The 16,332-nt window shown below is 44.0% G+C and overlaps 1 protein-coding gene and 1 non-coding gene across 4 annotated transcripts in view; one reads left to right on the plus strand and one right to left on the minus strand.

Moving 5' to 3' along the window:
* Window positions 1-16,129, minus strand: part of CD38 (CD38 molecule) — a 28,786-nt gene extending 12,657 nt beyond the window's left edge. The window contains exons 1-2 of one of the 3 annotated variants that reach the window (XM_059675115.1): window positions 15,926-16,129; window positions 14,772-15,036 (exon numbers count right to left, since the gene is read on the minus strand). In XM_059675115.1, the coding sequence (XP_059531098.1) occupies window positions 14,772-15,028 (257 nt within the window). In that variant the 5' untranslated portion in view covers window positions 15,029-15,036; window positions 15,926-16,129. Of the gene's footprint in view, window positions 1-14,771; window positions 15,884-15,925 lie in introns of those variants that run through there. The other 2 variants (XM_059675097.1, XM_059675107.1) reach the window with 2 other exon arrangements.
* LOC132223592 (U6 spliceosomal RNA) lies at window positions 1,848-1,954 on the plus strand. The gene has a single exon (XR_009450495.1). It is a non-coding gene; the product is annotated as a U6 spliceosomal RNA (small nuclear RNA).
* Window positions 16,130-16,332: the final 203 nt, after the last annotated feature.

The following is a 16,332-nucleotide window of genomic DNA, read 5'->3' on the forward strand; positions in this document are numbered from 1 at the left end:
AGGAGAAAATGATCTGAAATAGAAATTTTCACTCCAGGTCCCCTTTAAACAGCCCCTGGTGGTGGGAAAGCATCACCTTCCAAGACAGGCTATTCAATTGCTCCAGCCTCAGTTTCTTCATCTATAAAAGGGGATAATAACACGTTTACTTTCTGCTTCATGAATTTGACTATTGTAGGTACCTCAGATAAGGTATTTTTCTTTTTGTGTCTGGCTTATTTCACTGGGCATACTGTCCTCAGGGTTCTTCCATGTTGTGGATGTGCTAGGATTTCCTGCCTTTTTAAGGTCGAGTAACATTCCATTGTAGGTGCATACTGCAGTGGTTTATCCATTCATCCGTCATGACACTTGGGTTGCTTCTTCCACCCACTCTTTTATTCCACAAACTAGAGGCCCATTGCAGGAAGATTCCTGCAAGAATAGGGCTTCTTGCAGCTGGAGCGAAGCAGAGAAGGGAGTGAAACCCGCCGAGGTGGGCTTCCCTCCCACCTCCGCCGCCAGCTTGTTTCCCTCTCGTCTCCGCCGCCCTGCTTGCTTCCCTGCAGCTTCACTCCCTTCTGCAGCACTTGGCTTCCTTCTACGTTGTTTTCAGTCTTCGCTTTCTGCCTGCATATGCAAATTAACTGCCACCTTTGTTGGGTTAATTTGCATACTTATCTGATTGGCTGGTGGGTGTAGTGGAGTGACACAATTTGCATGTTTCTCTTTTATTAGTGTAGATACTCACCCCAAGCCCATTAGAGCCTCACAATGGGCACAGGGCTGTAAAGATAAGTATGTACTATTTCTACCCTTTAACCACTATTATCACAGTGCAGGACAGAGAAAGAACAGAATTAATTACAGTTACAGCACTGGTGACTTGCCCGAGGCACTAAAATCTGAGAACACAATAAACAGTAGAACACGTTCTAATTTTCTACCACAGAGGACAGAAACAGGGTTCAACAAAAGGCCTTGGCTGAGTGACTCAGTATCTTCACTTTGAAAAGGATCTGCCTTTGTTTGCTCCTCCAGTTGCTGTGACACGGAAAATCCATCTATATTTGTAACCACTGTGAGTTTCTATTTGACCACTCTCTGGCTTTGCTTCCTTCAGTGGGGTCCAGAATGAGTAGAGATGTGCAGCCAAGGAGGAGGGGAGGTTTCCTAGGGTGCCTCTGCCCAGTGGACTATAAAGCATCCTTTGAACAATGTGCTTATACACAGCTTGGGATAGCTTGGTGAGTGGCTATTTTCCACTGAGTGAGAAAAGTAGACTTCAACTTACAGAAAATAGAAGAAAGGCAGAGTAGCACCCTGGTAACTGGAGTTGTCTCTGGGAAGAGGAATAAGGGGAACTTACACATTTGCCTTATAGTTTTCTTTATTGTTGGTTCAAAACAAAAATGTATGCATGAATTATCCAAAAAGAAGGGTTAAATTTTTAAATGAAAATATGGTATGATCACCACCAATTTTTAAAAATTGAAGGAAAAAAAACATAGTAATTAAACCATGGTATAAAGATAGCTATATTTAGTTACAAGGTATATAAGAATTGCTTCCTAACCTCATGTTTCTACTTTTTATAATAAGCATATATTACACTCAGGGGTCAAAACAACTTTCATGTTCTTATTAAGTTGCTTGAGCAATTAAACCAAACATTTGAGAACCATGGAATGTCTTAGAGCATGGGAACCTCAGGCCCAAGCGCCCTTGGTTGCCCTCCCCGCATCTTTTGTCTATGCAGTGTCTTTTCTCATCCCTCAACCAGTTAAAGACAATAATCAAGCAAGACTTAGCATTGTGCCCCACCCACTTCTCAAGGCCTAATGATGTGAAGTAAGGGTTGGGATGGCGTGCTTGCTTCGGCAGCACATATACTAAAATTGGAACGATACAGAGAAGATTAGCGTGGCCCCTGCGCAAGGATGACACGCAAATTGGTGAAGCGTTCCGTATTGTTATTTCACCCTACTTATATATCTAATTTCCAATCCCCTGCTCTAAATCCATATACACCTCTCTCTTCTCTTTCTTTACTATCCAATTTTTTTTCTCTCTGTCATTTTGTTGTTTGCTTGATTGTTGAGTATATTGGGTTTTTTTATGCTTGTTTGTGAGATTGTTTTTCTTTTTCTTTTTATTTTTCTGTTGGCTTTTTTCCCCCCGGTTAATTTTTTTGCTTCTGTGTTCCCTCACCTCGCTTGATATTAGTTGTTGTTTGTAGTTTGCATTCATCTCTAGGGATCTGTTGCTGGAATTTGTTGGGATTAGTGGCTGTTCTATTGGAATTTTCTCCCCATCTAAATAGTTTCTTCCCCTCTTCTATTTCTTTCTCTTTCTTTTCTCTCTTACTTTTTTTTTCCTTTTCCCAACTTCATTTTTGCACTCCTTTTCTTTTCTTTTTCTCTTTTTTCTTTTTCTCTTCTTTCTTCCTTATCCCCTAATTCTCTTTGCTCTGGTGGTCACCTTTATTTGGGGTTATTAGTATCGTGATTACATTTGTGTTCAGTGTCTTGTGTGTTGTGCCTTGTTGTGTTGTATTTTGTGCCTTTAAGTCAACGCAGCAGAGAGAGAACTACATAACCAAACACCTGGAGAAGAGAGATCATGGGGAGACAAATAAACAGCCCGCATATGGAAGAAAAACAGGCATCACCAGAAAAGGAAGTAAACGAAATGGAGGCAATGGAGGCAAGCAACCTGTCAGAGAAAGAATTCAGAGAAATGGTCATAAGGTGGATGAAAAGAATGGAAGACAAATTCAACAATATGTGTAGGAACCAAGAGGAAATGAAGAAGAACCAAGAAGACATGAAAAATGACATCACTGCTATAAAGAACTCAATAGAAAGCATCCACAGTAGACTAGAAGGGTTGGGATGGCGTAGGGGCACGGACGTCTTCCAGCGGAGCATTCTCTCTACTTTAAAGACTTCCTTTAGCAAGACTCATTGTCAAATGGCACTCTCACAAATCACAGATCATACCCAGACTCAAACTTTAAAATGCCAAGGAGACAAGTAACTGAGAGGCTGAGACAGAGAAAGGAAAAGGCACCACATCCTACATCCCTCCTGGATCCTGGCCTGCCTTTCTATATGAGATACACCTGCCTGGCCCAGAAAAATAGACAAGTCACCCAGTGAGGTGGTGTAAGGCTCCTCACACAGCCAAAGGCACTGAAGTGATGGAATTTCTCCGTTGTATTCCCCAGAGAGCTTTGCACTTTGCATGGCTTCCCAGGAACTCATGTCTACAGATTCTGAATTTGTTTTCAATGAGTAATCCTTGAACCAAGGGTCTCTTGCAAAGGGTACTCAAGACACAGAGACAGGTCTCTCCGTTCTAGCAAATATTGTTAGTGGATCTACCTGGAAGTCCTGTTGACAAGGAGACTAGACCAGCTCACTTGCCTTCCTTCTTTCCCCAGGACTGTCCCTCTTCCCAAATTAAGTAACGACATCACTAGCCACCTGCCTCTCCTTCCTCCCTGGGACCTAGAGTGCGCAAGGTGGTATGTGGAGATGCTGGAGATGAAAAAGGGAAACACAGCCCCTGGCACTTGCCAGGTGGCCTTGATATTCTTCTACTGAACATAATTTAAGGATGCCAACCTCAGATATGGTCATTGTGTGACTACAATAGACGGCAATGTCTACAGGTAAAAACAATGTCCAAACCACAAAAAAAAATGACCAAACATCTTTTTATTGTAGCAAATATAGTGCCTGCTGCTTCTTTGCCAATGACAGCTTCAGCTCTGCTCCATTCCTCCAGCCTGGCTGATTTGATTAGTTTTGACACCGATCACAGAATTACCCTCATCCCTCCTGCTTCCTGGCAGCATCCATGCAAAACCAACCTCCTGGAAACTTCCTCAAACATCTCATAAAACAAGCCCAAATCCTGTAAGTCCTTTCTAACATTTTTGAACTGAACTGTCCCTGACCCCACGGATCCCCACAATGAGTGCTCATTCTTCTTGCAAAGAGCCAGAAAGCCCAACCTTACTCATCTGCAGTGTGTCCCTGGTGGTCTTGGGTCAGGGACATTGATGATAACAGGCAGTCTTGGGTGGGATGTAAAGAATCAAAGGTCTGGGGGAATCAGCATGCCTTAGTCAGTGCCTATGTTTGGCAGAAACGCCAGGAGCAGCTTCTGAAAGTCTCCATTTGTTAATAAGTTTTCTTGCTGAGCTGGAGTCTTAGCCTAATAGCAGTGTTCTGCTTGCAGTGTGGGCTGAGCACAAATGTCAGGATTCTAAGTCAATGTTCCATCCTCCCCTTCCTACTACTCTGCTCCTTCCAAAAGACCCCAGACGATTCCTCACTTACATTATCCTCCAGAAGTCGCCCTCTCTCTCTTTTTTTTTTCTATTTTGTTCATCAGTTTTTGTTCCTTAGATTCCACATATAAGTGAGATCATGTGATATTTGTCTTTCTCTGACTGGCTTATTTCACTTAGCATGATACTCTCTGGGCCCATCCATGCTGTCTCAGAGGGTAAGAAATCCTTCTTTTTTACAGCTGCATAGTATTCCATAGTGTAAATGTACTACAGCTTTTTTATCCATTCATCTACTAATGGGCACTTGGGCTGTTTCCAGAGCTTAGCTATTATATATAATACTTCTATGAACACAGGGGTGCATATTGGTGTTTGGGGCTTCTTAGGATATATTCCTAGAAGTGGGACACTGAGTCAAATGGCAGCTCCATTTTTAATTTTTTGAGGACCTTCCATACTATTTTCCATAGTGGTTGCACCAGTCTGCTTTCCCAGTGTACTAGGGTTCCCTCTTCTCCTCATCCTTGACAACACTTGTCATTTGTTGATTTGTGCATGGTAGCCATTCTGGCAGGTGTGAGGTGATTTGATTAGTTCTGACAATGCTGCCTCCCACAGGAAATTTAAACTCAATGCACTGGTCTCATCACGAGGCTGTTCCTAACAGAAGTGAGGCCCTCAGACCCCAGAGGGGTTGTCATTTCCCAACATGATAATTTGAAGACCAGAATGGGGCACAGCTATTCCCAGGCAATGTATACAGTGAATGGGGCGAGAGGGATGGGGCAGAAAGGGTTAAAGTCTTATGCTCTGACATCCATGTTAAGGTGGAAAAGCAGATATATTTGGTGGTTAAATCCAGGTGGTATGTTGTCAATTACTTCAGGGTTCATGACACTATGCTGTCCTCTCTCTCTAAACCTACACCCTTCCCACTAGCAATTATATTTCAAGTCCCTGTCAGTAAAGCAACATCGCATTCATAATGTGTTGTTCTCCAGGGAAAGCTCACACACCCTAAATCCTAAAAGCTCTTAGATCTCGAGGGGCACTTGCACACATTCGATGAATTTTCCTGCTGACAAGTCCTGCAGGGCAGGTTGTCTTGGCCCAAAGAAAACAGGAAGGTTACCTCCATTAGTTCTCAAATTTGAGGCTACTGGAGTCAGTATTGAAGGCAAAGACTGCCACCTTGTGGCACAGGTGAGCGATTCGTGAGATTCGCTAAGGCACTTGGGATTTTCTCAACAGAATTAAAATCAGAAAACTCTTCAGGCCAAAGGAAAGCTTAGAACTCATTAATTCATTAATCTGGACAATATTTATTGAGAATATAGTATGTGCTAAGCACATTTATGGGTATGTAGGACACCAGTCCTTGTGGGAGATTACATTCTATCAGAGCAAGACTCTAAACAATAAACAAGTTACAGAGTACCCTAGACCTGTTTGAAATCCATGGAAAAAAACTAAAAGTAGAGTAGGATCAGGGGGTCAGGAGTGATACAGAAGGAGGTGGCAATATTCAGCATTAAACAGGGTGGGCAGTGGATGTCATTTGAGCAAAGAATTAAAGGAAGTGAGGGACTTTGTCATACAGACATCCAAGGGAATCGCATTCTGGGCAGAAAGAACAGCCATACCAAAGACCCTGGTGCCTGATATGTTCAAGAAATGCCAAGGAAGCCAGTGTGGCTGAAACATAGTGAACAAAACGGAGAGTAGATGGAGATGAAGTCAGAAGGATAACAATATCGGACTGGGCAGGTTTCATAAGTCATTGCAAGGAATTTGGCTTCTACTCATGGTGAACTGTAAAGCCATGGAGCATTCTGAGCACAGGAGATACATGATGTTATTTGCGTTTCAAAGGCTTTCTCAGGTTGCTTTGTCGAGTATAGTCTGAAAGAAGGAAAGGGCAGAGGTAGGTAGGCCTGTAATCATGGCAGGTGCTGATGGTGATTTAGATCAGTTTGGTGGCAGTGACAATGGTGAGAAGTAGTAGATTCTGGATTCATTGTAATTTCCTAAGGAGCTGGATGTGGGGTGTTAGAGAAATAAGGAGTCAATGATAATTCCAAGGTTTGGGACCTGAGACAATGGAAGAATGGAGTTGCTGATAACTGGGATGAAGAAGGCTTTGGATGGAGGTGGCTTTGATCAGGAATTCAATTTGGGTCACACAGAGTTTTAAATGTCTATTAAACATGCAAGTGAAGCTGTGGAATAAGCATAGAGGTATATGAGCCTGAAGTTCAGGGGAAATAAAGCTGTGAGACTATCCAAAGCAGCCGAAAGACAAAGAAAAGAAGATGACCAGAACTGAGTGTTGGGACACTCCGACATAAGAGATTGGAAGGAGAAACCATTGGAAAAGTACAACCAGGGATATAGGACAAAAAGCAGAAGATTGGGTTGTGCTGGAAGCTGAGTGAAGAACGTATATTAAGCAGAAAGAAGTTATTAACTGTGCCAGATGCTCTTGCTCGGCCCAGGAATACGAAGATGGAGAACTAAGCATCTGAATTATCATCAAGGAAGTCATGTCAAGAGCTGTTTTAATTCCAAATGCAATGCCAGTCTTTCCGTTATTGATTCCTAGATTATTGTCAGATAATGTACTTTGTGAATTTATTTCAGGAAAGTTCTTGGGAAAAACATATTTTGAGTGTATCATAAAAAAAATAAACCCAATATCCTGCCCTAGCTGGTTTGGCTCAGTGGATAGAGCCTCGGGCTGTGGATTGAAGGACACTGGGTTCGATTCCGGTCAAGGGCACATGCCTGGGTTGCTGGCTGGATCCCCAGTAGGGGTTGTACAGGAGGCAGCCGATCAATGATTCTCTCTCACAACTGATGTTTCTATCTCTTTCTCTCCCTCTCCCTTCTTCTCTGAAATCAATAAAAATATATTAAAAAGAAAAGAAAAGAAAACAATATCCTAAAATGTATCCATTTAAACTCTCACCTTTTATCCCCATTCCAAGCCTGAGCATGTTTCTCCTATAATACTAAGCCAGTTCCTTGGTATTTATCTGTTGGAATGAAAATTATCCTAAAATTGCAAAGCAAAACAAATTATTTATTTATTTTTTTTATTGAGAAAGTAAAAATAAATTGGAGTGACAGTGGTTAATAAAATTATACAGGTTTCAGGTATTCAACTTTACAAAATATCATCTGGGTCTGATCATTCTGTGACAATCTTATAACCCTTTATTTCAATTTCTTATACTTATTAAAATATATTTATCACCATTATACTATCCAATTGTTATAAATATGAACTTATAACATATATTTATATTAATAAAATACAACTATATCTATTTTAGATTTCCATTCTCTTGTTCAGTAAATGCAGCGTGCTTCCTGAGAGACAGGCAGAGTATTAGGTATTTAGCTAGCAAAAGCAAAGTTCATTCTACAGGGAAAAACCCCAAAATAAAGACAAATTAAAATAAAACTGCAATAAAATCTTCCCTTATAACATTGATAAAAATCAGAAAATAATAAAAAAGTTCAAAACAATCTGTGTAGTGAAGTTATGGGGAAATAGAAACTCTCATTGCCTCAAGAAGAGAATTGCCGCATAAGGAGAAAGCTGGCTATGTTTTCAAAATTAAAATGGCATTTTATTCTTTAAGTTAGTTATTCCACTTCCAGGATTCTATCTTGTACACATGAGGATTTTGATGCAGCATTTTTGTAATATATTGCAAAGGTTTAAAACACCCCAGTGTCCATCAATACAAGTCTGGCTGTGGTAACAAAAATAATCCACCGAATGGAACTCTATGTAACTTAGAATGAGACTACACTGATCATCAAGATACATTGGTAAGTGTGGGGGTGGTGAGACAGAAGAGAGCATATGTGGGGAGAAATGAATATAAAATTATATATTCAGAGAACATTTCTGGAAAAATAAAGGAAAAACAAGTAGCACTATTTGCCTCTAAGAAAGAAGAAAATGAAATTTGGGGTGGGAGAGAAGTAGAGGTATTTTACTGGTTTATCTAAGAAATCATTATGTAGCAGAATGAATATCTTTGCTATTTACTATCAAACTTCCCGAAGTTTGATGGTCACTTAAAGATCTTGTCTGTTAGAGATGTGGATAATTTCTGACCTAAAGAAAGATATCCCTGAGAGAGAGCAAGATATTGAAAACCTATTTGAAGAAATAATGACAGAAAACTTCCCCTAACTGGTGAAAGAAATAGACTTACAAGTCCAGGAAGCACAAAGAACCCCAAACATGAGGAATCCAAAGAGGACAACACCATAATTAAAGACACATCATAATTAAAATGCCAAGGGCAAAAGACAAAGAGAGAATCCTAAAAGCAGCAAGAGAAAAACAGTTAGTTACCTACAAGGGAGTACCCATACGACTGTCAGCTGATTTCTCAACAGAAACTATGCAGGCCAGAAGGGAGTGGCAAGAAATATACAAAGTGATGAATAGCAAGAACCTACAACCAAGATTATTCTACCCAGCAAAGCTATCATTTAGAATTGCAGGTCAGATAAAGAGCTTCACAGACAAGAAAAAGTTAAAGGAGTTCATCACCACCAAACCAGCATTATATGAAATGCTGAAGGGTATTCTCTAAGAAGAGGAAGAAGCAGAATATGGTAAAGATAAAAAATTATGAACAACAAAGTGACAAAAAATACATAACTATCAACAAGTGAACCTAAAAATCAAATGAATAAAAAACCTGATGAACAAAACAGACTGGTGAATGTAATAAAACCAGGGGCATGGAAAGGAAACAGACTGGCAATTCTTGGGGGGAAGGGGATGTGGGGGTTGCGGGAAGAAATTGGACAAAGAGCTTACACCTGTGGACGAGGTCAGTGTGTGAGGGGAAGGCCTGGAGCGGGGTGGGAACCGGGTGGAGCGGAACTATGGGGGGAGGGGGGAAGTGGAATATCTATAATAATCTGAGCAATAAATATTTTTTTAAAATAAAGATATCCCCAAAGCCTATGGCATTTTACTACCTTGTAGAACATTAACCAGCTTAATATCTAACCTATAAATATAATTATAATGCTACCTTTTAAGTACTTATAAATACTTAGTGACTACAAATGTTCTTTGAACTGACTTTATCATTTCCTGACTCATAAATCTTTGACACATGTTGATTCTCCAGGTTATGAAGTCATGCTCTTAACCTTTTGAACCTTCTGCTTCAAAAAATGAGTTTGAATTGCGATGATCTGTGCAAATGTGGCTGCTATTCTCTACTCTTTGCTATTTGGGGCTCTGATTCCGCCTTATACAGCTACACAGTACACATCTGACCCTTGCAACAAGACTGTTCTTGAACCTGCACACCCTGAATATCTCCTGTCAGATTTCTCCAAGCCATGCAGCCCCAGGTCCTTGAACTTCTTTATCCAGCTTCTCATCCTGACACCCCTCACTCCTGACAAACACCAGGATTCTGAAGCAGCACTGGAAGTAGGTGTCATCGCTTGGAACAACTCTAACCAATTAGCAGCATCTATGTGTTATGCCGTGTTGAGGATTGTGAAACTGGACCCCGGCTCACGTTATATTGAGGTTAGAGTAGTCATAAACCTGGGTTGTCTGCTAAGAGGAGACATCTCTGAAGCTGTGTAAGACTATCTTCTCTTTTATTTTTATTTTTAAATATATTTTTTATTGATTTTCGAGAGAGGAAGGGAGAGGAATAGAGAGATAGAAACATCAATGATGAGAGAGAATCATTGATCAGCTGCCTCCTGCACGCCCCACACTGAGAATCGAGCTCGCAACCCAGGCATGTGTCCTGACCGGGACTCATACGGTGACCTCCTGGTTCATAGGTCAACACTCAGCCACTGAGCCACGTGAACCTGGAGAGTCTGTTTCTGTTTTGTTTGTTTTGTTTATTAGATTCCACATATAAGTGAAATCATATGATATTTGTCATCTCTGGGTGGCTTATTTCACTTAGCATAACACTCTCCAGGTCTATTCAGATTTCCTTCTTTTTTACAGCCAAGTAGTATTCCTCTTGTAAATGTACCACAGCTGTTCATATCCACTCATCTACTGACGGACACTTGGGCCGTTTCCAAATCTTGGCTATTGTAAATAACGCTGCAATGAGGATAGAAGTGCATGCAGTCTTTTGAATAAGTGTTTTGGTTGTCTTTGGATATATTCCCAGAAGTGGAATCATTGGGTCATAAGTCAGTTCCCACCAATAATACACAAGGGTTATCTTTTCTCCACATCCTTGACAACATTTGTTGTTTGTTGATTTATTGATGATAGCCATTCTGACCCATGTGAGGTGATATCTTCTTGTGGTTTTAGTTTGTATTTCTATGCTACTTAGTGACATTGAGCATCTTTTCATATATCTTTTGGCCACCTGTATGTCCTTTTTTGGAGAAGTGTCTATTCAGGTCCTTTGCTCATTTTTTAAGTGGGTTGTTTATTCTCCTGGTGTTGAATTCTCTTTATAAATTTTGGATATTAACTCCTTTTCAGATGTATCAGTGAATATGCTGTCCCATTCAAGTGGGTTGTTTCTTCATTTTGTTGATCATTTCCTTTGCTGTGCAAAAACTTTATTTAGTTTGATATAGTCCCATTTGTATATATTTTTCTTTTGTTTCCTTTGCCCAAGGAGATATATCAGAAGAAAATATTGCCATGATAAATATCTGAGATTTTACTGCCTTTGTCTTCTAAGATTTTTATGGTTTTGAGTCTAACATTTAAGTCTTTAATCCATTTTGAGTTTATTCTTGTATATGGTATAAGAAGATGGTTTTATTCTTTTGTACATATATGTCCAATTTACCCCACACCATTGATTAAATAGACTATCTTTACCCCATTGCATGTTATTCATCCTTTGTCAAATATTAATTGACTATAAAGGTGTGGGTTTATTTCTAGACTCTGTTCTGCTCCATTGATCTATATGCCTGCTTTTATGCCAGTAACAAGCTATTTTTATTACTATGACATTATATATAGTATAGTTTGATATCAGGTAGCATGATTCCTCCAAATTTGTTCTTCTTTCTCAATATTTCTGTGGCTATTTGGGTTCTTTGTGGTTCCATATAAATTTCTGGAATATTTTTTCTAATTCTGTGAAATATGCCATTGGTATCTTGACAGGAGTTGCATTGACTCTATAGATTGCTTTGCATTATATAAACATTTTAATAATATTAGTTCTTCCTATCCATGAACATGGTATATGCTTCCATTTATTTCTATCTTCTTTAATTTCTTTTTTCAATGTCTTATAATTTTCTGAGTACAGGTCTTTTACATCCTTAGTTAAGTTTATTACAAGGTATTTTGTTATGCAATTGTAAATGAGGTTGTTTTCTTCATTTCCCTTTCTGATAGTTCATTATTGGTGTATTAAAATGCAATTAAATTCTGCATATTTATTTTGTATTCTGAAACCTTACTGAATTTATTTATCAATTCTAGTAGTTTTTTGGTGGAATTTTGGTTCTCTTTACACAGTATCATGTCATCTGCAAATGACTGCTTTACTTCTTCCTTTCCAATTTTTTTTTAAATATATTTTGTTGATTTTTTACAGGGAGGAAGGGAGAGAGGTAGAGAGTTAGAAACATCGATAGGAGAGAAACATCAATCAGCTGCCTCCTGCACACCTCCCACTGGGAATGTGCCCACAACCAAGGTACATGCCCTTGACCGGAATCGAACCCGGGACCTTTCAGTCCGCAGGCCAACGCTCTATCCACTGAGCCAAACCGGTTAGGGCAATATTGTGAAGATATGTACATGCATACACAGGTATATGTTGAACATATATATGTATACACTAGAGGCCCGGTGCACAAAAATTTGTGCACTCAGTTGTGGCGGGAGGCGGGGGAGGGTCCCTCAGCCCGGCCTGTGCCCTCTCGCAGTCTGGAACCCTTTGGGAGTTGTCCACCTGCTGGCTTAGGCCCGCTCTCTGGGGGATTGGGCCTAAGCTGGCAGTCAGACATTCCTCTGGCAGCCCAGGAGCCCTTGGGGGATGTCCACTTGCCAGTGGGGACCAGGCCTAAGCTACAGTCGGACATCCTTAGCACTGCTGAGAAGGCGGTAGAGGCTCCCACCACCACCGCTGTACTGGCAGCCGTCAGCCTGGCTTGTGGCTGAGCAGAGCTCCCCCTGTGGGAGTGCACTGACCACCAGGGGGAAGCTCCTGCATTGAGCGTCTGCCCCCTGGTGGTCAGTGTGTGTCATAGTGACCAGTCATTCCCAGTGGTTCTGCTGTTAGGGTCAGTTTGCATATTACCCTTTTACTATATAGGATAGAGGCCTGGTGCATGGGTGGGGGCCAGCTGGTTTGCCTTGAAGGGTGTCCCAGATCAGGGTGGGGGTCCCACTGGGGTGCCTGGCCAGCCTGGGTGAGGGGCTGAGGGCCGTTTTCAGACTGGCCACACCCCCTCAGGGTGGGGGTCCCCTTACTAAAGTGCCTGGCCATCCTGGGTGAGGGGCTGAGGGCTGTTTTCAGAGTGGTCACACCCCCTTCAGGGAGGGGGCTATTGCTGGGGTGCCTGGACAGTGTGGGTGAGTGGCTGATCACTGTTTGCAGGCTTGCCACAGCCCCTTCAGGGTGGGGGTCCCTGCTGTGGTACCTGGCCAGCCTGGGTGAAGGGCTGATGGCTGTTTGCAGGTTGGCCACAGCCCCTTCAGTGTGGGGGTCCCCACTAGGATGCCTGGCCAGCCTGGGTGAGGAGCTGATGGCTGTTTGCAGGCTGGCCAAGCCCCCTAGCAGGGACCCTCACTCCAAGAGGGTGTGGCCATCCTGGGTGAGGGGCTGATGGCTGTTTGCAGGCTGGCCACGGCCCCCGCCGCCCAAGCTCCCAGTGGAGGCTGGTTGGAAGCAGGCATCTGGGATTTATTTGTCTTCTATAATTGAAACTTTGTTTCCTTGAGCGGAGGCCACAGCCGGCCAGGGCAGGCGGGAAGCTTGGCCTCCTGCTTGCTCCAGCTCCCTGGCTGCCATTTTGGTTGGTTAATTTGCATATAGTCGCTCTGATTGGCTGGTGGGCGTGGCTTGGGGTTGTAGCAGAGGTGCAATCAATTTGCATGTTTCTCTTTTATTAAATTAGGTATCTGTACATGTGTGTGTGTGTGTTTAATAGTGAGCAAACACCCTGACAAACATGAAAAGTCTGTGGTGCATCCTGCTTACCATGTGGATGTGCTAGCCAAAGATGAACAACAGCAAACATTTAAAAATGTCAAATTAAGGTGAAAATTAAAAACTATCACTTTTATCATTAGCAATTCGGATTGGATATCACTTGATTTAATTAGTACTAAATGTCACAACCTGAAAGAAAGCCTCAACTTCTAGTTTCTCCTTCAATTAACTGGTTAATTATTTGTTAGCAAAACTTAAGGGACCCTGGCCCTCTTTGGACTTGGACAATTTGCGCTGAAAACCTAGGGTACTGCATGGGAACCGAACCCTTGAGCACCTCGGGAGGCAGGGGAACAGGGGGTGGGTAGTGGGGAGCTCTCACCGCTCCCAGCCCAGACTGCAGGCATTTTGGAGGCAGAAGTATGCCATCTCAAACTCGCTTTTGGCAGCCCGAACAGTAGCTTCCCAGCGTGTTCTACCCTAGTAGAACTTCAAAAATGTGTTCTCTGGCGGAAGCCAAGCCCTGGGAACAGCAGTCAAGAAACTGGTTCTCTTAGGAGAGAGATGAGCAGCCAGCGGGAGGGGGCACGAGGAACCTTGGGGCTTTGGTCCCTTGGCCTGATGTGGGTGGTGCTTCCAGGGTTTGGACCCATTCATCCATTCATTGAGCTGATTCACCTTGTCCTTTAAGTTATAGCTCAATTGTTAAAGTTGTTCCTGTTTTGCTTTGTCGTGTTAAATGAGTTCTCTAGTCACATTCATTTCAAAGCACGCAAGAGGACTCAGGGTGCTGGGGGTGCTGTTTTCTATTAAGGAATGAAGCTCATTTCAGAGGTCTGGCCCTTCTGACCCCATTCCGTCACGTCAAGCTCTGCAAGCCACTTAAGCAGGTGTCACCTGTAACCTTCCGGGCATGTTCAGGTCAGAGACCGTGAACGGAAAACCCATGAGAAGTAGAAAATGCCAACACCCCCCACCCCCCACCCCCACCCCCGCGTGCGCGTCTGCGCTGGTTTTCGGTCCCTGCAGCCGTGGGCGCCGAGCCGGGCTGAGGGTCAGGACGGCCCGGGCTCCGGGCTCCGGGCACCTTGCCCAGAGGGCGGTCATCTCTGCCAAGTGTTCACAGCTGAGCTGGCCTCCGCGCACAGCTCCGTGCCACAGCTCCCGGCTCCTGCAAGGGGCGCGCGAAATGGCAAGCCAGCGGGCTCTCAGCGGACCCGAAACAGAAGAGGCTTTGTTTCGGCCACCAGACAGCGCCCCGCGCCCCAGCCGCGCGCATCAGCCGCAGCGCCGCGCCCATCTGTGCCCCCCAGACGCCAGCTCACCTCAGCTCTGGCCGCAGGACCTGAGTGTAGGTGTAGCATCGGCCCAGGATGATCTCCGAAAAATGGGGAGTGGTGCCCGTCCCATTCCACTCCCGCTGCGGGGGCGCCCGGGGCCACTTCAGGACTCCGACCACCACCGCGACGATCGTCACCGCCACCAGGACACACAGGAGGATGCCGAGACAGACCTTGGCTTTCCTGGAGAGGTGGCAGCCGGGTTCCTCCCCGGGCACGGGGTTGAATCTGTGGTCGGACATGGGGGCCACTACAGGGTCAGCGGGTCGAGTGGGAGGAGAGGCCCGGCCAGGCTGAGCAGGAAGGGTGGAGAGAGCTGCCCCTTCGGAAACTGCACCTTCCCCTTTATTTCTCACTTGCCTTTTCTGGGCTTCCTTTCCCACCACAGCCCCTCCCTCGAAGTTCCCTGGCCTGCCAGACCAATGAGGACTTGAAGGACTTTAAAAGACTTGAGCAAGGGGAGAGTCAGCTAAGCTAGGAAAATTCCTTGACAAGGGGAATGGAGAAACTGCGACAGCTAACTGAGCAATTTACAGCCAGTTACAGGTCACCTCCCGAGAGATGACATCTAGGCTCCAGGCTCAGAAAAGCAGCAAAACCAGGTGAGTAGCGCCAGGGCCAGCTGCGATGACCAGTGACCTGCTGCCCTGACTGGGACCAATCAGAAGAAACCAGGAGTCTGAAAGAGCACACCTGGAAAACAGGACTATTCTGCTGAAACCCTCCCCTGAGACCTGCCTGAGGAGAGGGATGAAGCCCTCAAGACAAAGGACCCTCCCAGGAGCACCCCTGCGCCTTTCCCAGACATCCCCTGCCTCTCCTCCCTTCCCCCACCTCTAAATGCTAAGGGACCCCACAAGGCTTGCAATCAGAGGAGCCATGGGAAGCAGCAGCTGCTCCAGGGCTAATTCCCAGAACCATGGAGGTCCCCTTTTCTCTGGCTTCCCAGGGGGCTGACAGCAGCCCCGCCTCCACTCATTTCTTTCCTGCAAGGTTTCTAGAGAGCCAACGCAGCCCTGCGTAGGCTCTCCTGTTGCTTCTTCTATGCTAAGCTCTTCCTTGTTTCACTGTCCTCAAGAATAAACGTACCCTCATAATAAAAAATAAAAGGGAGGGGGAGGCAGCCACCGTCAACTTACCCTGCAGATGCCTTCATAACACACTGTATGCTCTTGCCCCTTTCGGCCAGCTCCCTTTGGCAGTCTTGAACTTTACACTTTAGCCATACTGCTTCCTGGATGCCTGCCTTGGCACCTTTGTACAAACAATGCTGTTCACCAGCAAAGCAATGCTCTCCGGTTACTTAGCGTTGACAAAGGCCTGCTCAGCCCCCTGTTAAAGGCTCCACTTAAGCCTTATCCCTTCTCCTAAGTGGCATCCTGGTAAAGGTCTGGGTTCAAGCTTAGCTCCATCACCCAATGGCTGGGCGAGATGGGGTAAGTTACTTGGCCTCTCTGTGCTTCAGATGTAAAGTGGGGCAATACCAGTACCCACTGCATGGTGTTTTTATGAGGAGTGAATTCATATTGACAGCATGTTCCGTGTA

This window comes from Myotis daubentonii, chromosome 1 (genome assembly GCF_963259705.1).
Source record: "Myotis daubentonii chromosome 1, mMyoDau2.1, whole genome shotgun sequence".
Taxonomy (NCBI): domain Eukaryota; kingdom Metazoa; phylum Chordata; class Mammalia; order Chiroptera; family Vespertilionidae; genus Myotis; species Myotis daubentonii.